The 24,000-nt window shown below is 34.0% G+C and overlaps 2 protein-coding genes across 2 annotated transcripts; both read left to right on the forward strand.

Annotated features, from left to right (window-relative positions):
• Nucleotides 1–11,219: 11,219 nt before the first annotated feature.
• LOC136836689 (uncharacterized) lies at nt 11,220–13,289 on the forward strand. Its single transcript, XM_067101177.1, has 3 exons — nt 11,220–11,283; nt 11,971–12,098; nt 12,909–13,289. The coding sequence occupies exons 1-3, from the start codon at nt 11,272–11,274 to the stop codon at nt 13,075–13,077; spliced, it is 309 nt and encodes a 102-aa protein (XP_066957278.1). The 5' UTR covers nt 11,220–11,271; the 3' UTR covers nt 13,078–13,289.
• Nucleotides 13,290–19,056: 5,767 nt separating this feature from the next.
• LOC136836660 (uncharacterized) lies at nt 19,057–21,503 on the forward strand. Its single transcript, XM_067101131.1, has 3 exons — nt 19,057–19,185; nt 19,928–20,055; nt 21,087–21,503. The coding sequence occupies exons 1-3, from the start codon at nt 19,072–19,074 to the stop codon at nt 21,256–21,258; spliced, it is 414 nt and encodes a 137-aa protein (XP_066957232.1). The 5' UTR covers nt 19,057–19,071; the 3' UTR covers nt 21,259–21,503.
• The last annotated feature ends 2,497 nt before the right edge of the window (nt 21,504–24,000 follow it).

Here is a 24,000-nt window from a genome sequence, read left to right on the forward strand (position 1 = left end):
TAATTTGCCTATCAAAATAAAGATAATCTGACGTAATTTCCCTACCAAAATAAATATAATCAAAGATAATTTAGCTGCCAAAATAAACATAATCTGAAGTAATTTACCTACCACAGGCTTCCTTTTCTGAACTACTGCCACCAAACTTAAGAAAATAAATTCAGTAAGACTAATTATCAGCCTTAATGGCACAAATGCCACCTACCCAGTCTCACAATACCCCGCAGATGCCAAAGAGATACCACACCAGAGATGAAATAAGGTCTATGAGAGATGGGTACCTGGGTATTATAAAAAGCCGTTGCCCCTCGATGCGAGAGGACGAGTGAAATACGGATGGGAATTATTTTAAAAGGTCAACGGATACTTTTACTTTGGTGGGTTCTGTTATTTTGTGTGATGGCTGTCAACCTTTCTATAATGGAAATGAATAACTAACTGTATAGATGGAGTACTTCCAGGTGATTACTTAGGAACCTCATTTTACTGAATGAAACGAGATTATCGTAGTGGATCTTTGTCATTCAATAATTAGATTTAAGACACTATTAATTACCTCAGACGTTCAAGCGAAGACGCAATGCATTACTACCCTACAGCAATTCTTGTATTTTAATAACTTACTTTTATTTTTATTTATTTATTCTTTAATTAATTTTTCTTTTCTAATAACTGATCTCTTCTTTCTGTATTCTTCATTACCTCTTGTTACTTCTGTCATGTGAACACCTTATTCTCTGGAAGCTTGAATTTCAAGTCAATGGCCCCTGTGGTGGGCTTGTTCCATATGAATAGGGCTCATCTTCTGAATAATAATAATAATAATAATAATAATAATAATAATAATAATAATAATAATAATAATAATAATAATAATAATAAGACCTTGTAGTAGCTTCATTTAACCAAGCAATTACCATGAGACAAAAGGGAATACAGAGTTATAATGTTTAGAATTGAAACTTTTCTCTGTTATTATATAAATGGGGTGACAGAAAGAAAAGAATGTATATTATACCCAATCCTATTATTTTGCCTATATTCTTATTTCCTCTTAATAATGACCAGAAACATTCTAGTCTTTAACATATTCCAGTTCAGAGAATGGACGATTCTCGTAAGATAAACAAGTCAACTTAAACGACCTGGAGCTGATGAAGATGGATTGTGGGAGATAAAATCTCGTCTCTAGTTCCAGGCTCAGAGATGGACTCGTCTGGGGATTCTGACTGACAATGACAGAGTGGTTTGTTTCAGGTGAACTTAACCAAGATGTATCATTCACTATTATTTCTGGCTTAGGCCCTTTAGTCACAGAAGATATGAAAGCGAAATTTCCTTCCCATATTGATTCTGGAGACACCGGTAAATCTCAAATTGCTGGGTTAATTGAGTCATTCTTTTCAGTATTGCTAAATGTGAACTTTACTGCCTTACTAATCTTAGGCATGACGCATCATTCACTATTATTATTCCCTCAGGCCTCTTAGTCACAGAAGGCATAAGGGCGGAATTTCTTTCTCATATTCTGCTGAGATCAGTAAACCTCACATTTCTGTGTTAAGTGAGTCACTCTTTTCAGTATTTCTAAATGTGGAATTCACTCTCTTACTCATTCATGGTTTTTCCCTGGTTCTGGAAACCTTCATTCTTACAAGGGAAGGGTCTAGATGTCAGTTACGACCAAACAAGTAAAAACATTCGTGAAAAACCCATCTTATGAGACGGTTTAAATCCAAAGATTTGCAGGAATGATGAGCGAAGTTCAAATTAAACCTTACTCATTGTAGGACGCCTGAAAAGAACAACTATGTCAGTAAACTTTGACAAAAAGTTCTATTTGTTGGTGCATTTACACACACTGTTCTGAAAAGTGCAAATGACCCGAGTAGGCTTTCATGAAAGTTCCTGGCTACCACTGCAATGTTCGCAGCTAGCACTCTGCTGGCCCCACGTTCGAATCTCCGACCGGCCAATGAAGAATTAGAGGAATTTATTTCTGGTGATAGAAATTCATTTCTAGGATTCCACAATAGGCTGTAGGTCCCGTTGCTAGGTAACCAGTTGGTTCTTAGCCACGTAAAAAAAATCTAATCTTTCGGGCCAGCCTTAGGAGAGCTGTTAATCAGCTCAGTGGTCTGGTTAAACTAAGGCATACTTAAATCACTGTAATGTGTCTCCTCAGTTTCCCTGCTTTGATATAACACGCAGAAAGCTTTCATGTAAAGTCCTTGACCTCAATCAATTGACTGCTGATTCAGGGACGAAGTTCTTTGACGAAAACATCCAGAGCATCAGCCACATCGCATAACTACACTGTAGGACATTATATGAACTCTTGTACCCCATACAGCCAGCAGTTTTTCGAAAATTCTCTCCTTCAACCCTTGGGACTGTGGGCGGTATGCTTCCTTTTCTCAAATCTACAGACCTTCATTTTTTCTCTCCTACGTAACCAAAACACCTCAACATTCGACACCTTCCTCGTATCTCTACTTTTATGACTCGTGTAATCTTTTTTTTTTCACTTTCACCTGGCTTCTTTCATTTGCATATAACACCAGAAGTTAATTGAATTTAAAGGAAAATTGTAGTTACGATCCAGCCAGTGCTTCCACGGACTGCTCTTATGTTCAAGAACTTGTGTAGGATTATCTCTCTCTCTCTCTCTCTCTCTCTCTCTCTCTCTCTCTCTCTCTCTCTCTCTCTCTCTCTCTACCTATATAGACTGTATATACATATATGTATGTATTTGTATATTCTTATACATTTATATATCATATAAACAAATAAATATCTATATATATACACACATATATAGACATACACACCTACACACACACACACACACACATATATATATATATATATATATATATATATATATATAAATATTTATATATATATATATATATATATATATATATATATATATATATATATATATATATATATATATATATATATATATATATATACATACAGACATATATATTATTGACGACTCGTTATCATTAACTATTCAGTAACAATGCAATGCCCAGGCTATTCCCTTTCAGGTAACTTCCATGTGCTCTCAAAGGAAAACACACAGAAATCCTCTTAAACAGCCAACTGCAGCAACCGAATCAAGGATACCGACAGAAAAAAATGCAACCTAAAAATCAGCAGAATGACCTGAGGTCACTGAGAAAAGTGACCTTTGAATCTAATCTGCATACACCAAAAAGCTTCTTCGTAAACAACTCCCTTTTTAGGCAACCGTCTGATTAAATTTCTATCGCGGCTGTCAAATCCCCCGAAAGCTAATTGTAGTACGAGCCCTTTTCGACAGAATCTACATAATTCCTTTCTACGACCTCGAAGAGGCCCGTTTAGCGAACATGTACCTCTCTAGATTATCTGAAATTCACAGAAAATTGGTAATTTGCTGCGTGTCTCGGGATTTTAATTGGGTTTCTTCGTTAATTATTGAGATAAGTAATTAGTTAGTTTGCGATCGAGTCCCAAGCGTTATCTTTTTCAACCGACCTTCGAGAGCTGACTGATAGATTTATGGAAAGAAGGGAGTCAAGATATAAGGAGAATGTGTGGTATATGTAGAGTAAAGGAGAAGGCTTGGGAAGCTCGGTCTGAGATACTATGGCCATGTAATGAGAAGAGAGGGGTTGGAATCAATCAAGAGAGCCAAGAACATGCCAGTGATGATGATGATGATGATGATGATGATGATGAGGAGGAGGAGGAGGAGGAGGAGGAGTGTGGGGCGTCAGCAGATCTGATGGCTGGATGAGGTGAGGAGGGATATGGGTGAGGTGGGACTGGGGGAAGAAGAAGAAGCACGGAATAGAAATAGATGGAGAAAGTTGACTCGAGCGGCCGACCCTGCTATACAGTGGGACTGATAAGGTTGAGGGAAGAAGAAGAAGATTCATGAAGTTTAGGCTGTCAAGGTAAACACTTGGGCACTTTCGGCCAATCAGGGCTGAAGACAATGACAAAAGGGATCTGGAGTGGTTGGAACAACAAGATAAAGAGATAAATAAAATAAAGTAAATGAAGTACAAAGCTCTAAAGGTTAGAAGCATTGACACAACAAGACTGAAGAAAGAAGCGGGAATGGAGGGAGAGAGAGAGAGAGAGAGAGAGAGAGAGAGAGAGAGAGAGAGAGAGAGAGAGAGAGAGAGAGAGAGAGTTATTTCAAGTTGCATACATTAGAGAGAGAGAGAGAGAGAGAGAGAGAGAGAGAGAGAGAGAGAGAGACAGAGAGAGAGAGAGAGAGAGCTATTTCAAGTTGCATAAGAGAGAGAGAGAGAGAGAGAGAGAGAGAGAGAGAGAGAGAGAGAGAGAGAGAGCGAGAGAGAGAGAGAGATTTCAAGTTGCATAAATGAGAGAGAGAGAGTTATTACAAGTTGTAGAATTTAGAGAGAGAGAGAGAGAGTTATTTTAAGTTGTAAATGTTACAGAGAGAGAGAGAGAGAGAGAGAGAGAGAGAGAGAGAGAGAGAGAGAGAGAGAGAGATTCTCATACCTTCCAAACCCAGCAACAAAACCGCAATATTCTTCCGGCATTTCCCCCAAAACAAGCAATTCTGCCAAGTCACGTTCATCAACGCAATTACACGGCTGGAAAACGCTCTGTCATTTTTTTTCTGCTGGTCACGTTCTCTCCGCACGAAATCTGGCCACACATACATTCCCATAGATTCCAGGAAGTCTAGACAGGACCGTTCCTCGTCCGTATTGACACGTAGGGTGAAGGATATAAGGGATTCGAACCTCTATGTATGGGTTTGTCCTTAATCGAGGTCGGACTCATCATCACGAATGAGGCTTTATGTCATTAAAGGGTTATAAATCTCCGGAAAAGGTATTATTATATGGGATTAGTTCTAAGTTATTAATCTTTCCATTGTCTGGACGTTATATCTTCAAAGAACCGGTTTAGCCCATAAAAAAGGATGGCATTCAACTTTTGCCTTTAGGCTACGTTGGGGTAAGGATGATTTTCTATATTTTTCTTCCTTTAGTCTTTACTGTGCTTGTTAACTTTATGTATCTATCTAGTAAAAAATTAAGTTGTGTTAATGAATAATACAGTGAAGAATATTGTCTAAAGAAAAAAAATGTCCCTTTTCTAAAACCTTTGCATTATATTACTAATAGTTTTGTCAATAAAAAATACGGGGAGAATTTTGTCCAAAGCAAAAAATGACCTTTTTAAATTTTTTTTGTTGATTTTATGTGCGATTCTTCACTGGCAATATAGCCACTCTTAATATCTATAATTACAGAGCATTTTTTTTACGTGCCTACATCTATCTCGTTTATTCACATTTCTCTCTATCTCTCCTATTTAGCCTAACATCATTCACACTTTTCCTGTTAAATTCATTCCCATTTGATCTCACATTGATGATTTAAGCAATCTTTCCACATCTCGCTCTCTATCTTTCATATTTAGCTTAACACATTTTCCCGTTTCTCTGCTTAAATAATTTTCACTTGTCCTATTAAATTCATTCCTACCTTTTAGTTTTCTGAAAAGAAAACTATTGTGCCGTCTTTGTCTGTCCGTCCGCACTTTTTTCTGTCCGCACTTTTTCTGTATGTACTTTTTCTGTTCTCACTTGTCCCTCAGATCTTAAGAACTACTGAGGCTAGAGGGCTGCAAATTGGTATGTTGATCATCCACCCTCCAGTCATCAAGCATACCAAATTGTAGTCCTCTAACCTCAGTAGTTTTCATATTATTTAAAGTTAAAGTTAGTCATAATCGTGCTTCTGCCACCGCTATAGGTACCAAAAAACACAGGCCACCAACGTGGCTGAGTTTCATGGGCCGCGGCTGAAAGTTGCATACAGCATTTTCCTTGTTTTCTCTCACTAATGATTTAATGAATGAACTCATGGAATTGCAAACTGGCCAATTCGGTTTTTCGATGTTTTTCAATTATTGATGAACCACAGGAATGTTTAACTAATGATTTTTTAATTTACAAAATTCAGCTGATGATTGTTTAATTAAAAGCGACTTATTTGGGTGACGATAAATCTGAAGATCGAAGTCTGGGTATTAAATTGAACGATTCGATCATTTTAACGACAGAGTGAAGTTTTTTTTCTTAGAGATAGTGTTCATCTTCATGATCGTCAAACAGGTTTTCAATTTGATTTTATCTCTATTTCAATGTTGTTGATTATCTGGCTTGTTTCTCTCTCTCTCTCTCTCTCTCTCTCTCTCTCTCTCTCTCTCTCTCTCTGTGGTTATTTCAGCCGTATGTGAAACAAAGGATTTGCATAAGATAAACTTTATATTCAATCGAAAATATCCTGGACATATATATATATATATATATATATATATATATATATATATATATATATATATATATATATATATATATATATATATATATATATATATATATATATTTTTAGAGAGGGAGAAAGAGAGAAAGAGAGATTTATCCACGATTCAGGAGCTCATTTTATTTACAAACACAAAGGTAAGTAGCAAAAATATAACTAAAAAGAATTACTAAAGCAATTGCAAGGATTAGTATGCTGACATTCAAAAGTAATCCCATGGAATCCAAGATGACTGAAGTCCAAACTTTCTTAAAGAGACACATAAATAAATCCTTTAATGAAAAATGAGAGAATCACACAAAACAATATGTCTTCCAAATCTAAGTTACGCTACAAATGGCCACCTTGTGATTGTTTTGTTGAAGGACACTCGGAATCATTCTTCCAGTCCAACAACTCTCGTCCAGTCTTTTACTTTCAACGATTTTATCGTAGTTTTTTTTTATTCTTATTTTTTTTTTTTGATTGTTGTGGGTGGCCTTTGGTTCCTCTCTATACTAGCCTGGCTATTTAGGACCTCTTTCCCTTCCCCCAAACCCCCCTCCCCCTTAAATCCTTAACCCCTGTGTCCAGCGTCCTCAGTCCATTCTAAACAAGATTAGAGAAAAAAATGAAAAAACAAAAACGTAACAAAAAAAAGTTGAACCAGTATAATCCGCTCGTGCGGTTATGGTCGACTATCTGGTCTGTCAAGAAGAAGAAGAAGAGGTCGGAACAGAAGAGATGATAATAATAATAATAATAATAATAATAATAATAATAATAATAATAATAATAATAATAATAATAATAATAAGACGAAGAAGGGGGATAAAGTAGAAATATATTAAGAAGAAGAAGAAGAAGAAGGAGAAGAAGAAGAAGAAGCCTACACTCGTGTCAGGGTCTGGTCAGCTAAATCTCAAAGTCGTAGATCACAATTACATTCCCTTACACAGAAGCGTAGTAATGAATTACCGTACTGTTCAGCTTGAATGAATGAGTACTCATGTTGAATGGAGATGAATATTTCACTCTTGTTGAATGAAGAGAATCATGAACGTAACTTTGAGAATGATGCCTTTTCATTTTTCATTTTCCTATTCAGGAAAAACCACAAATACCTTACGAATACAAGACTACTTTTTCATTTTTCATTTGACTTTTTAATAATGCTTTTTGATTGTTCATTTTCTTTTTATCCATTTTTTAATATATTAATTTATTTTTTCTTTTTAATAAGTGAGTGGGATCTCTTCTTTCTGTATTTCTCCTCTGAATAATAATAATAATAATAATAATAATAATAATAATAATAATAATAATAATAATAATAATAATAATAATAATATTCTTTGGAAGCTTCAATTTCAAGTCAGTGGCCCTTTTGGTGAGCTTGTTCCGTATGAATAGGTTTCATCTTCTGAATAATAATAATAATAATAATAATAATAATAATAATAATAATAATAATAATAATAATAATAATAATAATAATAATAATAATAATAATAATAATAATAATGAAATTCTTTGAAAGCTTGAATTTCAGATCAGTGGCACCTTTGGTGGGCTTGTTCCATATGAATAGGTTTCATCTTCTGCATAATAATAATAATAATAATAATAATAATAATAATAATAATAATAATAATAATAATAATAATAATAATAATAATAATAATAATAATAATAATAATAATAATAAATGAGAATGGTAAGCACTAAGTGTATGGAAAAAATGATAAGATGATAAGATGAATACGTAATATGAAAGCTGTTTTCATTTTGCTAAATCCTTCATACATATTCTTATTTATCAAACATATTATTGAATAAATAATCTATCGATAATTGATCATTGGAGCTGATGAAGAAATGAATTAGAATGAAGATTTGTCATAAAAAAAATAAATGTAAAGCTAATGAAAAACCAACTGTAAAGTTGATATCTCTTGTTATCTCTGTTGGCTGGCCTAGTCCAGAGGTCTATACCAGATCTCTTATTCTCTTGCAAGGCCGATATTATCTATACAACTGCCCAGCTTAAGCCTATGTAACTTTAAAATATACTCTTCAAATGAATCTTCAAAAAGAACCAGAAATTCAACTTTAGCCAGAAGAAATAAAGTCACTAAATTGAACTGAAAAGAAAATATCAGTCAGCTTAGGCCTAAAAACAAAGTCACGGCCTAAAAACAAAGTCACTAAACTGAACTGAAAAGAAAACATTAGTCAGCTTAGGCCTAAAAATAAAGTCACGAAAATGAACTGAAAAGAAAATATTAGTCAGCTTAGGCCTAAAAATAAAGTCACGAAAATGGACCGAAAAGAAAAATTATTAGTCAGCTTAGGCCTAAAAATATTCACGTAAATGAACTGAAAAGAAAATATTTGTCAGCTTAGTCCTAAAAATAGTCACGAAATTGAGCTGAACAGAAAATATTAGTCAGCTTAGGCCTAAAAATAAAGTCACGAAAATGAACTGAAAAGAAAAATTATTAGTCACCTTAGGCCTAAAAATAAAGTCACGACCTAAATAATCTAAAAGGCAACAGCTCTCAGATTGTGCCTAAACAATAAAACACTTTCCTTCTCAACCTGTGCCGAAATAAACAGCCAAAATACCTGTTTACATTAATCATTAGAAAGGACCTTGACTCGAGAAGGGTGTGGCCACCGGCCAGTGTCCCTACTCCTAATCTACCTGCCACTTTTTTTTTTAAATTATCTACCTGTCACTTGTATTTCTTAGGGGGTAGTGGGGGATTGCGGTTTGGGGTGGGGTGGGAGAGATTTTAGGGGGCGGGGACTCTATCCTTGAGGACAATGCTCCAGCTTTCACTTCTAAGTGGTCGATTGTCTGCTTGTAATGTTTTGACTGTTTTGGTCATGATTTGCATGTTGTGTTGACTTGGGGGGTCTTACTCATGAACAATCAGGTGACTGTGTTAGTTTATATTCAGTTTTAACAATCATTTATGCTGGCATATAATTGTTTCCTGGGGTAGGAGTATCTTACTTCATAGGATGTGTTTTCATTACGTATTACATGAAGTATTATTTCATGCAAAACGTAATTTATTTCTTTCTCTGTTTGTTGACACTCGTAATCAGTTGTAGTTGGGTTTTAGTTTCTCCACAGTGAAGTGGGAGCCTGAGGCTCCGAAACTGTTTGTGAATTTCTTAAATATATTTGTTCTCTAATTTGTTTTTTTTTTTATTTCAAAGTTCAATACCAATCTTTTATCATCATTTCACTATGTATGCTAGGTCGACTTTGACTTGTAATTTTATTAAAAATTTATCTCACAGAATTCAATCAGATATTGACCCGTACCTTCGCTCCAATTGACTTTCCTTAAACAGAACTATAATTCCTTTACTTAAGTCTGCTTTAATTCAGAAAAATCTAATGTATTAGCTTATTTTAGTGTATTCCACAATCAGCAATATTCAAGGAATCATCTATTCTTGATTATTCATTATTTACGTCAACAGGCAACGCCAAAATACGAATGGATTATCAACAAATCACCCTTGTTTTAATTTTCTTTCCATAAAACAGAACTTCGCTAATTGTACTTTAGGTCAGCCATAATTCAGAAAGCATTTAATACAAGCAAAAAATTCCGGGAAGTTTCTTCGGCGCAATCGAGTTTTCTGTACATCGTATAATCATGGCCACCGAAAATAGGTCTATCTTTCGGTGGTCTCGGTATAATGCTGTATGAGCCGCGGCCCACGAAACTTTAACCAAAGCCTGGTGGTGGCCTGGAACATATCGTTGCCAGATGCACGATTATGGCTAACTTTAACCTTAAATAAAATAAAAACTACCGAGGAGGCTAGAGGGCTGCAATTTGGTATGTTTGATGATTGGAGGGTGGATGATCAACATGCCAATTTGCAGCCCTCTAGCCTCTGTAGTTTTTAAGATCTGAGGGCGGACAGAAAAAGTGCGGACAGAAAAAGGAGCGGACGGACAGACAAAGCCGGCACGATAGTTTTCTCCTCAGGAAACTAATACAAACTAATTTCAGTCTATTCTACAATCAGCAATGTTCGAAGAATAATTCATTCTTGATTATTATTATTATTATTATTATTATTATTATTATTATTATTATTATTATTATTATTATTATTCAAAAGACGAACCCAATTCATACGGAACAAGCCCACCACAGGGGCCATTGACTTGAAATTCAAGCTTCCAAAGAACATGGTGTCCATTATTATTATTATTATTATTATTATTATTATTATTATTATTATTATTATTATTATTATTATTCAGAACACGAGCCCTATTCGTATGGAACAAGACCCACCCCAGGGTCCATTGACTCGAAATTCAAGCTTCCAAAGAATATTAAGGTGTTCATTTGAAAGAAGTGACAGACGGTAAAAGGGAAATACAGAAAAAAGAGGTAACTTTTTAAGAAAGAAAAAAAGTTAACAAATTAATAAACAAATAGATAAAAATATAAGTAAATTATATGATCAGACAACGCCAAGACACTCGTAGATTTTTCACAAATCAAAACGAAGTCCGGAACTGTGACACTAGACGAAAATAAATGTTTAAAACGGATAAACAGTTCCAATCCACAGTATCAAAACTCTTCCTTAAAAAAAATGAATTAATAAAAGGACATAAAAACTTGTCGTCATTGGCGTCCCAGTTCACGTGCCCAGTTCCCATGCCCCAACCGGTACGCGTCATGCCCCCGCGTCATGTTAGGCAGGCCCGGAGGTGAAGGTCGTTTGAACCTCGTGTTTTTGGTCGGTTTAGCAGAAAGGGGGCGGGGCATAGAAGGTCATAGCAGGATGCCCCGACTATAAAATTAAGGCCCTGAGGATCTGGTGGGGCATTCGATCTGGGTATTTCGAAGACCTCCAATTTTCTTCAGAAATCATGAAGCTTTTGGTTAGTATATGAGTTTAAGGGCTATTTTTCAAACAGGGTGTTCAAAGGAGCAGTGCCTAGGGCTGGCCCAAGTGTCCCTTGCAGGTCTCTCAAAGAGGCAGTATTTAGTGCTGGCATAAGGCCTGCTGAATCCACCAGCTATAATTAACGTAGCTAACTCTGTAATAAGATTAAGAAGTCTTCCAGTTCTCTTCAGAAATCAAGAAAGCTTTTGGTTTGTGAGTGATATCCTAGACTAAGCTGCTCTTACAGGAGCTCTGTCTAGTGCTGGCATAAGGCCAGCTTAATCCAATAGCTATGGTTAACGTAGCTATCTCATTGATAAGATTAATGAGCAATGAATAATCAGCTTTTTTGGTTCATTTGTTGAACTGACAACAAATAAACTTAGGATTGACAAGATGTGGTTGATCTTTTCCTTCGAATAATAATAATAATAATAATAATAATAATAATAATAATAATAATAATAATAATAATAATAATAATAATAATATCTTTTCCCTTTTATCCAGGAGCAATGAGAAATTAGCATTGGCGTTCATTTGTTGAACTGAAAACAATTAAACATAAAATTGTCAAGATGTGACTGATCGTGTCCGTCGAATAATAATAATAATAATAATAATAATAATAATAATAATAATAATAATAATAATAATAATAATACCTTTTCCTCTTATTCAGGTCCTGATTGCCCTAGGCCTAGTGGCTGTGGCCATGGCCCGCCCCGACGAAATCCTAGATTTCGAAGGTGACGACGCAGAACACGAACAGGAAGGAACCCCTGGCAAGGCAGTCACTGGAGAATACAAGTGAGTTGAATTTATTCCTTTTTTAGAATACCTTACAGATAGTGTAATTTATTCCTTTTTTAGAATATCTCAAAGATAGTTGAATTTATTCTTTTTTTTTAGAATATCTTAAAGATAGTTGAATTTATTCCTTTTTTAGAGTATCTTAAAGATAGTTGAATTTATTCCTTTTTTAGAATATCTTAAAGGTAGTTGAATTTATTCCTTTTTTTAGAATATCTTAAAGATAGTTGAATTTATTCCTTTTTTGGAATACCTGAAAGATAGTTGAACTTATTCCTTTTTTAGAATATCTTAAAGATAGTTGAATTTATTCTTTTTTTAGAATACCTTAAAGGTAGTTGAATTTATTCCTTTTTTAGAATACCTTAAAGATAGTTGAATTTATTCCTTTTTTAGAGTATCTTAAAGATAGTTGACTTTATTCCTTTTTTAGAATATCTTAAAGATAGTTGAATATATTCCTTTTTTAGAATATCTTAAAGGTAGTTGAATTTATTCCTTTTTTTAGAATGTCTTAAAGATAGTTGAATTTATTCCTGTTTTTAGAATGTCATAAAGATAATTGAATTTATTCCTTCTTTATAATACCTTGAAAATAGTTGAATTCACTCCTTTTTTTAGAATATCTTAAAGGTAGATGAATTTATTCATATTTTAGAATATCTTAGAGAGAGAGAGAGAGAGAGAGAGAGAGAGAGCGAGAGAGAGAGAGAGAGAGAGAGAGAGAGAGAGAGAGAGAGAGAGAGAGAGAGAAGAGTCTCTGTTAATATCAATATGTAGTACTTAACCCCCCTTTCCTTCCCGCAGGTGGGAAAGCCCCGAAGGAATCGAGTTCGTCGTCAAGTACATCGCTGACGAGAAGGGCTACAGAGTCCTGGAGTCCAACGCCGTTCCTTCTGCAGGAGGCGTCCGCGCCGACGGGGAACAGGCCGATCTCGAAGGTGACGAAGACGATGAAGAGGATGATGATAAATAGGAGGCTTGTTACCAGTGGATATTCAGAATTCCTGACGCACAGTATTCTGGAATAGTTGGGGATAGTTACACAATGCAGTTAGCTTTAGGTCTTGCTTCTAAGTACAAATCAGAGATTCTTCAATATTTTACAGAGATTTGAATCTTTATGCGACACTTCAAGAGTTATGTATTTATTGTAATTGTTTTATGGATATAGATATTTGCAGAATACTCCTTTCTTATTTAACCTTACTTTTGGACGGAATAAGTAATTTATGAAGATAAATATCAGCAGAATATTTATTTTCTTCTTTTGTCCCAATTTCTGGATGGAATTTCCAGAACGCTGAACTTCTTGCAGCGTAAATGAACAGGTTTTTAAAAAAACTGACTGACAAAACTAGGTATTAAAAAATGCTCATAGTAGCATGAGTCTTGAAATGTTGAAACGAATCCACAGTTATGTATATGTAAATAAATTTAAAGATAAAACTGTACAGATAGCCTTCGGGAATCTATTCCGTTCCCCCTTCAATTTGTCGAGTTGATGTAGCGCTCCAACCAAGTGAAAATAAAAGGACCCCAAAACAAGCGAAGTTGCTTATAAACTATGGAACTCGGGCCTTTCATTAGAAAACGACGGCATTGCCTGATCTATGTTTGACGACTGGTTCCATAGTTTGTCAACAAATCCGCTTGTTTTCAGTCCTTTTATGTGCACTTGGTTGGAGTGTACATCAGCGCGTCAGATCGAAAATGAGAAACCGAACAGATTCCCGAAAGCTATCTGTACAATTTTGTCTTTAAATATATTTACATATACATACCTGTCGATTTCTTTCTCCAAATCTAGGTATAATATATCTTCTTTCTACTTTTGTAGCAAAAAGTGCATTTAATAAAAGGGTGCGTGATAGTAAAACGAAAATAAAACTGGTAATCACTGAAAAATCTGGTACGTAGTGGTATATAGAAGCCCTGAAGAAATCTGTCATATATATTCTTTGCGGCAGAGAACTTTGCAATGAAGTGGGACGTGATAATGTATAGATTTTTATGGAAGTATGTGTTATGACGATATAATGTAGTTTTTGTTAAATGTCCCTAATAATCTCATGAAATGAATTTCACTTGACATATTACACCCGAACTTCGACTTCACATCACAGAAATCTTAATAACCTATTTGTAAAATGCAAATTGAAACCTATACTGGTACACTAGTCTAATCTGAGCTAATCTTCGAATCAGAATTAAAATGATTCATCATAATTCATCACCTCACCTCAACGAATCACCGACGAGAGATTAGAATCTTATTCTCCAAATGATTCTTGTCAGGCGATGAAACTGCAGAATTTGAAATTGGTTCTCTTGTTGCAAAGGTACTTCCTTGCTGAGCTGTCCGGGGTGACTGTTGTCATGATCTATGAACCTTAGGTTAAGTAACAGGAGGAAAGCCTCAAAGCAGTTGCACTATGAATCGACTGTTAGGAGAGGGTTGAGGAAAGTAAGATGGGAGAAAGAGACTATGAAAGGAGGTATGGTGAAAGGAACGAAAGGGTTCGTAACTGGGTCTTGGCCCTTCCAGGTGAGTCTAGCTGGTTTGGGATCGTTCATTTGCATATTCTAGATCTTACTCATTATTACTCATCATAGAGATTGGTGTCTCAGATTCATTTAGCCCTGTGCCAGCACGGGCTCTTGCTCTTAGGAGCAGCAGGTTAAGTACACCTTAGTTTAACCAGACCACTGAGCTGATTAACAGCTCTCCGAGGGCTGGCCCGGAGGATTAGACTTATTTTACGTGGCTAAGAACCAATTGGTTACCTAGCAACGGGACCTACAGCTTATTGTGGGATCCGAACCATATTATAGCGAGAAATGAATTTCTGTCACCAGAAATAAATTCCTCTAATTCTTCGTTGGCCGGCCGGAGAATCGAACGCGGGCCTAGGAGAGTGCTAGCCAAATACGGTATCGACCCATCCAATGAGGGACTAAAAGTAAGTATATATATATATATATATATATATATATATATATATATATATATATAAGTATATATATATATTTATATATATATATATATATATATATATATATATATATATATATATGTATATATATATGTATATATATATATGTATATATATATATATATATATATATATATATATATATATATATATATATATATATATATATATATATATATATATATATATATATATATATATATATATATATATATATATATATATATATATATATATATATATATATATATATATATATATATATATATATATATATATATATATATATATATATATATGTGTGTGTGTGTGTGTGTGTGTGTGTGTGTGTGTGTGTGTGTTTTTTCAGCCGCTTCACGAATCCCTGTTTATTGCAACTTTAAAAACGTAAATTATTATAGATTATTAGGAATTATAAACTACAAATTATTCCCTCTGATGTAACTTGTATTATCGTTCCAAATCCCTCAATCTGTCTTTCAAAATGGAAGAAAATAAAGAGAACGCACTCTATCAAACGTATTGTTTTACTATCATAAAATCTCTATTTCTTATTCAGGCATAAAACTGACGAATACGTAAAATCATTTCCACTCCATCAAAGCAGCAGATTTCACCCGGTAAGGGGAATCTATCTTTCGCAACTTTGGGGAGTTCCTTTGCACACCCAGTGAGCATAAGGATTCTCTCTCTCTCTCTCTCTCTCTCTCTCTCTCTCTGGAAGGCTTTCCACGCCCTTCCAGGGATTGTTGACTGACCTTGGTCACGGGAGCTTTCAGACTATGCATATTTACTCTACTGTATATCCTAGGCCAGTTTGTTTATTAGCTGCCCATTTGCATATTGTTTTGTTATTAGTATTGTTTGTAAAGATCTAAAAAAATAAATTATTTTTATTATTTCTAAATAAAAAACCAGTTAGATTATATATGTGTTTATATCGCCTTCTTGTTATACACATTTTTCATGTAAATGGAACAGCTTACAAGATACCATTCTTAGAGTATCGTAAACTAAGGGAATTTTGTAAATTGTTCATCTGTAAACATTAGTAAATAACAAGAAGATTCTAGTAATGTAAATATTAATTAATTGGTCTTTTACTCCAATTATTATTATTATTATTATTATTATTTTTTTATTATTATTATAAATCACAGACCAGACAATCCTTACACGAACTTGACTGTAAAATACCCGATATGCCAGACCTGTTTCACAATACATTATATTACACAGAACTAAATTTAATTGCTTTAATCTACGAAAAATAGCATTATATTTTTTCGTAGGGACTACATTACGAGAAGGTCAGATGATCCATTTAGAGCTGCACATTTTCCATACAACCTTCAACACTTTCCTTTGGTTACCTTGAAGTCATAATATCTTTTTCTTCCTAACTAAAGTGCGTGTAACGAAATTTTAATCGAACAGACGTATTAGCATTCATAACAGGTATTATGTTGTAAGGTTACGTACTGTAATAACACCGGGAAAAAGACCGAATTATGTCAGGTTTCTCTAATTCTTTGTGATCAGGTAGTTTCATATGACTGAATCTGTATTTTAAATGAATATATGTATTAAAATTCATAACAGGTTTTGTATTGTAAGGTTACGTACTGTAATAACCCCAGGAATACGTCTGAACTACTTTAAGTTTCTCTAAATTCTTTGTGGTTGGGTAGTTTCAAATGACTTACTCTGTACCTCAACACTTTAGGAGCCTAAGGACCGTCATTTCTCTAATTAACTTTGCAAAGCTAGGGCAACCAGTCTGGAGGTCTAGAACCGGTCTGATAAAGGTGAGGGCATGTTAGTGTTTACCTGTACGGGTTAGAAATGGGTAGGGGTATGGGGTGGGTGAGGGAGGAGGTTTGGAGATCTAGATAAGGTATGGCTAGACTCTGCTGTTTTGTTTACGAAGTGGCTACTTGGACAGATAGGTCAGGATGGCGTTAGTGTGGTTAGGTTAGGTTAAGGAGTATATGAGCATCCATGATAAATTTAATGGGATATGTCCCAACCTAACTTAACCTCACCTAGACCACCACTTTCCAACCTGGTTAGGTTAAACTATGATGTTATGTTTACGAAGAGATACCTTAGCGGAGGAATTGGTATACCCTTTGTGAGGTTTGGTTAGGTTAGGGTGTATACATTGAGCATCTATGATAAATTTAATGGGATATGTCCCAACCTAACTTAACCTCACCTAGACCACCACTTTCCAACCTGGATAGGTTAAACTACGATATTATGTTTACAAAGTGACTACCCTAGCAGAGGCTTTGGTATACCCTTTGTGAGGTTAGGGAAGGTTAGGGTGTATACATTGAGCATCTATGATAAATTTAATGGGATATGTCCCAACCTAACTTAACCTCACCTAGACCACCACTTTCCAACCTGGTTAGGTTAAACTACGATATTATGTTTACAAAGTGACTACCTTAGCGGAGGAGTTGGTATACCCTTTGTGAGTTTAGGGAAGGTTAGGGTGTATACATTGAGCATCTATGATAAATTTAATGGGATATGTCCCAACCTAACCTAAACTCTCCTAGACCACCAGTGTCCTACCTGATGTGTAAATTGCTACTTTGTAAACAAAATGTTTTCTTTCTTATTAGTGTAGTTATACGCATCCATGTTTTAGACATTATTTATTGAAATGCACATGTATGAAAAACTTAGACATTTGAGGCATACGACGAAAAGCATAGTATAATGAAAATGAAGATGAATAAATAATGATATCAGATTTACAAATAAAAGTTGTAAAATTTTAAACAAAATACTTTCATTTGAAGGATTTCATTTCAACCAGTGGTTTTACTGTATAATTGAAGACGTTTATTCAGTTCCCTTGGAAATCAAAACTTCATTTTCTAAAAATATGCTATTCTCTCTCTCTCTCTCTCTCTCTCTCTCTCTCTCTCTCTCTCTCTCTCTCTCTCTCTCTCTCTCTCTCTCTCCAATAAACTATCACACCACTGGTGAAGAGATGGTGTTGGAAATTTCTTATGCAAATTACATTACCCACACCAACCCTCGAACCTGACTTCCATGGCTTTGCCATAGTGCTTATTTTGCCGGACTTTATCTCCTGGACTTTCGTCCTGGACTTCTCGTGGCCTTTGGTCTGAATCTTAGCCCTCTGGGTAAAAATCCTGAACTTCGTCTCATTCATGGCAGACGCCGTAATTCTCTACACCAAAAGTACCATCCTCAGCTTGGCACAAAGTTTGTGGACACCTTTTACGTATTCGGAGTTTTGGTATTATCTCATAATTTTTTATTATTATCATCACCATCTTCTAATTGTTCATTATAGTTGCTTCCTTCTTACGATTCCTATCAGTTTCTGTTGCTCCTTCTTCCTCTGATTCTTTACCATCTTCGTTTCCTCCTTGTAAAATTCTTATCTTCTTTTTCTTCTTCATTGTTGCATTTCTACTTCCATCTCCTGATTCTTCATCATCTTGCCTTTTTCTGATTTTCAACTATCGACAACATCTTCTAATTCTTCTTCTATTTTGCCTTCTTCTTCTTCTTCTTCTCCTTCTTCTTCTTCTTCTTCTTCTTCTTCTTCTTCTTCTTCTTCTTCTTCTAATCATTCGTAGTCTTTGCCTCCTGCAGATGGTTCAATATAATCTTTTCTTCTAACCTTTCATAGTTTATTTTCTACCTTGAGACAAGAAAGTACTCACGATTGTCTTTTGTTTATTGCTATCACTTGTGTGTGTGTGAGAGAGAGAGAGAGAGAGAGAGAGAGAGAGAGAGAGAGAGAGAGAGAGAGAGAGAGTAACAGACGCTATCACGTCTGCAAAACACAACAATCGTACCATTTTTTTTTTTATTATTTCTGGCGTCTGTACCTTTCTCTGAAGGGCCTATCAGCGCCCACGAAACGAACGGTCAGATTGTTCACGTAGGTAAGGGAGTGGCCGAAGGTCGAATTTCTGGGCATGGGTATATATAACCATCTGCCCTCAGCCTCCAGTGGTACATTACTCCTGTTCCTCCTCCTCTTGACTCGAACTCAGTTCGAACTCCCAAAGTCTTTCAACATGAAGGTTATGGTAAGATGCTACTGAGCTTCTTGTGGTATTTCTTTAGGTTTAAGGTTAGAAGCTGCTCATATCATTATAAAATATTGTTAGGATTGTGGTTAGAAGCTACTTAGCTTCTGTTAAAATACTGTTAGGCTTATGGTTAGAAGCTACTTAGTTTCTGGTAAAATACTTTTAGGCTTATGGTTATAAGCTACTTAGCTTCTGGTAAAATACTGTTAGGCTTATGGTTAGAAGCTACTTAGCTTCTGTTAAAATACTTTTAGGTTTATGGTTAGTAGCTACTTAGCTTCTGGTGAAATACTGTTAGTTTATGGATATAGGATATTTAGCTTTTGCTTGGATAACACTAAGCTTATTGATAAACTGATTGTAAGTTGCTGGTTAGATTATTGTAAGATTTTGTTAAGAATCTGTTAAACTACTTAGCTTCTAGTAAAATACTGCTAGCATCATGGTAAGGGACTACTAAGCTTATGCTTAGATGCTACTAAGCATATGGTAAGATATTATTAAGCTCATAGTGAAAGCAGCAAAGTTCATAGTTAGATTTTGTTGGGCTACTTAGCTTTTGATAAAATCCGGTTAGGATTATGGTAAGAGGTTACTAAGCTTATGAAGTTAATGTTAAGTTAATCTTATACAATAGGATGCTGCAAAGTTTAGTGTGAGATAGACCTAACCCTTGAAATAGCTTTTAATTACAATGTATCTTCTCCTCAAGACATATCCTATTCTTTAACTTCTCCAGCTCCTGATCGTCCTAGGCCTGGTGGCTGTGGCTATGGCCCGCCCAGACGAAATCCTGGACTTCGAGGGGGATGACGCCGAACACGAACAGGAAGGAACCCCTGGCAAAGCAGTCACTGGAGAATACACGTAAGTTGGGAGACGTTACGTACCGCAGGAAAGCTTGGGGCAAGGTAGCTATGTGGGCTGGTCGCAAAGTGGCTAGTCTTTCGCTTAGAGAAATTGACCAGTTTTTGATTTAAGACATTCTTGGATGGGTGACTATTGGCAAACGCAGTCCCCTAACTGTCTTTAGGGCGGTGGGTGTAGGGTTTGCGCCCTCATCCCAAAAGTTAGTGCCTCAAAACTTGAAGTAGATATTAGGTTACGACAAGAACTAGGGACATCCTACCAGCCATATATATATATATATATATATATATATATATATATATATATATATATATATATATATATATATATATATACTATATATATATATATATATATATATATATATATATATATATATATATATATATATGTATATATATATATATATATATATATATATATATATATATATATATATATATATATATATATATATATATATATATATATTCATTTAATACCCATAGGCCTACAGATTATCCCATTTATCCACAGAACATTATTACTCCTAATGGAAGCATGTATTATAAATATACCAGTTATTACCATCAATTATTCAACATGCACGTACTCTCATATAAAGCGAATCAATAATGTAAATTTGAAAAGTAAGCTTTCACATAACAGTATACTCTCAATTTAAAAACGAAAGTGCAAACAAAAAGAATAAGATAATAATGAAAGATAAACAAACAAATATTTCTTTAGACCCAGGCACTAATATCGTTCCAGACTCATCACGAACTCCGAATATACAGATATTATGACAGTCATGAAATTAGTTCCTCCTAAGCAATGTCACGAAAAACTTCATTAGAGCTCACGAGAGTACACTAAAAATTCCTTGTTGATATGATATAGAGGAGAAAGCTCTTATATTTCAATAAGTAACATTGAATTTTACTTAAGAGAAACATTCTAAAAACTTTCTACTTGCATATACTGATCCATGGTTACCTGCCAATCCTAATTAACTGGCTGCTGACCTCACCTGTCCTTCCCCGCAGGTGGGAGAGTCCCGAAGGAATCGAGTTCGTCGTCAAGTACATCGCTGACGACAAGGGCTACAGAGTCCTCGAGTCCAACGCCGTTCCTTCTGCAGGAGGCGTCCGCGCCGACGGGGAACAGGCCGATCTCGAAGGAGACGAAGACGACGAAGAAGAAGATGATGATAAATGAATAATAAGGAGTTCAAAGGATAATTGAGGAATTGAGAAATAGTTATCTCTCAGTTATTCCATTTTTTTTTCTTCTGGATCACGTATGTCATTATTTATTTATTTATGATTTTTAATGATTATCAGTAATGATTATTATTAAGTCAGCTCCTGAATTATTACTTTTAGCGACCCCGTTAATTATCGAGGTACTTATTGCTCTCTATGGCCACTCTAAGTCATTGTAAATAAACTATATATGATTTACGAGTGATTATCTATTTCCCTTATTAAATATTCATGGATCCAGTGAATAATATTCATCGAAATATATATAATCAATATCCTTATGATTCTCAAAATGCAAAAGCCCACAATTTTTCCAACTGAATTCAGATAATAATAGAAGTCTGATTTTCTCGTTCAATGAGAACGGAGAGGGCAGATGGGTTAGCACACATATATATAATTTAAAGGGATAATAGCATTCTGCATATTCCTTTTATTCACCAAAATTCTACGCGTATTGTGTTCCTATATATCTTTGACAAGATAGCTAAGAAAATATAATTGGGACGCTTCAAATAAGGGGAATTTTGTCTCTGAAGTAAAATGGGCTAAAATGGAAAAAGAGGGGAAATGAAATAATTAGAAAGATGGCAATAAGAACCAAGAAGTAGAAGAAGGACGTCCCACGTCAGAAAAACTGAATTTTCCTTTAGATAACAGATCAAATTGTCGAATTCAAACCAAACTCTTGCATTTTCTCTGCATGCACGTTCCGTGCATGAGAATTGACTAATATGCTGAAAGAACAAATCTATATATATATTAGGTTGGTTAGGTTAGTTAGGTTGAAATATATATATATATATATATATATATATATATATATATATATATATATATATATATATATATATATATATATATATATAAATAACTTACATGCACGAAAAAGATGCATAATAGGAGGTTCACTAAGCTCTAATGATACCTATTATACGCTAATTTTGCCAACCTAACCTAACCTAACCGAACCTAAACTAGCACATTCATCTTATCTAGACGAGTACTTAGCTAGTGTACTGTTGTGTCCTTTCATCTTGTTTTTAAGTAGTAAGTACTTGGCAACCCAAAGTAAATACAGTGTAATAACTTTTTAGTTGCGAAAAACACTGAATTTCAGGAGATGATCTCTTACAGTTACCCCTTCGTCTGTTCATGAAAGAAAACGTGAAAAATTCCAATTTAAATAAAAAAAAAAAGGTCATACGGTCATTGTAATTTTATGGTCAAAGGGATCTCTCTCTCTCTCTCTCTCTCTCTCTCTCTCTCTCTCTCTCTCACACACACATATTCAGCTTCCCAATTTAATCTTTTTCTTTGTCTCACTTTTTCTTGACCTTTTACTTCCAGCAAATGATTGCACAGTCAATTGCAAATTTAATTAATTTTCTAATAAAGGAATAAAGGAACACATGACTGGACAGGCGGCAGAGATAAGAAAAAGAGGTGTTAATAATATTGAAAAATGTACAGAGGAAACCCAGAACTCTGAATTTTTAAAAATTAGGGTAATTGTATATCATTATGGGATAAAACTCAGATTAATAATGACAAAAAACAAACGAGTTTGCTTAATAAAAGACAGAAAAATGTTATTTAAGACTATTTATAATTTTTTATTAGATTAGGTAGTGTGAATATGAACAAAAAATTATGAAATAGGCTGAAAGTGAAAATGACTTATTTGTCTTTACTAAATAATAATAATAATAATAATAATAATAATAATAATAATAATAATAATAATAATAATAATAATAATAATAATAATAATAATAATAACATTCATACAAACATATAATCGTGAGTTTTATTGACCATTTATTATTTTTACTAAATTTATGATTTAGAAAAATGACTGATTTTGTTAAGTAAATAAGATCTGGAACTCGTTTGCAGTATAATTTAGACACAAGAGGTTAATTGAGATAAGTGACCAGTTCACCTACATTTTTATTTATTTATTTATCACTTTGTTAATTTATTTTTCTTTTCTATAACTGATCTTCTTTCTGTATTTCCTATTACCTTCTGCTACTCCTTTCAAATAATAATAATAATAATAATAATAATAATAATAATAATAATAATAGTAATAATAATAATAATAATAATAATAATAATAATAATAATATTCTTTGAAAGCTTGAATTTCAAGTCAGTCGTCCTTTTGGTGGGCTTGTTCTATATGGACAGGGTTCATCTTCTGAATAATAATAATAATAATAATAATAATAATAATAATAATAATAATAATGAATATAGCCAGGTATGTGATACAAGTATCATTTACAAGCTTGAATAGCAAGAAAAAAAGTTATTTTTCATTTACAAGCTTGAATATCAAGAAAAAAGTTTCATTTACAAGCTTGAATAGCAAAAAAATATATATTTTCATTTACAAGCTTGAATATCAAGACAAGCTTGAATAGCAAGAAAAAAAATTATATTTTTCATTTACAAGCTTGAATAGCAAGAAAAAAATTATATTTTTCATTTACAAGTTTGAATAACAAGAAAAAAATTATTTTTAATTTAAAAGCTTGGACAGCTAGAAAAAAATTACTCTTCATTTACAAGCTTGAATAGCAAGAAAAAAAATTATATTTTCATTTACAAGCTTGAATATCCAGAAAAACTTTATTTTTCATTTACAAGCCTGAATAGCAAGAAAAAAATTATTTTTCATTTACAA

The sequence above is a fragment of the Macrobrachium rosenbergii genome, chromosome 56, assembly GCF_040412425.1.
Source record: "Macrobrachium rosenbergii isolate ZJJX-2024 chromosome 56, ASM4041242v1, whole genome shotgun sequence".
NCBI lineage: Eukaryota > Metazoa > Arthropoda > Malacostraca > Decapoda > Palaemonidae > Macrobrachium > Macrobrachium rosenbergii.

What these genes read in the sequence shown, in the direction of transcription:
- LOC136836660 (XM_067101131.1), top strand. Translation starts at nt 19,072, where the DNA reads ATGGGTATATATAACCATCTGCCCTCAGCCTCCAGTGGTACATTACTC. An exon ending in CTTTCAACATGAAGGTTATG is followed by an intron (nt 19,186 to 19,927) that starts GTAAGATGCTAC and finishes TAACTTCTCCAG; the next exon opens with CTCCTGATCGTCCTAGGCCT. An exon ending in GCAGTCACTGGAGAATACAC is followed by an intron (nt 20,056 to 21,086) that starts GTAAGTTGGGAG and finishes CCTTCCCCGCAG; the next exon opens with GTGGGAGAGTCCCGAAGGAA.
- LOC136836689 (XM_067101177.1), top strand. An exon ending in GCAGTCACTGGAGAATACAA is followed by an intron (nt 12,099 to 12,908) that starts GTGAGTTGAATT and finishes TCCTTCCCGCAG; the next exon opens with GTGGGAAAGCCCCGAAGGAA.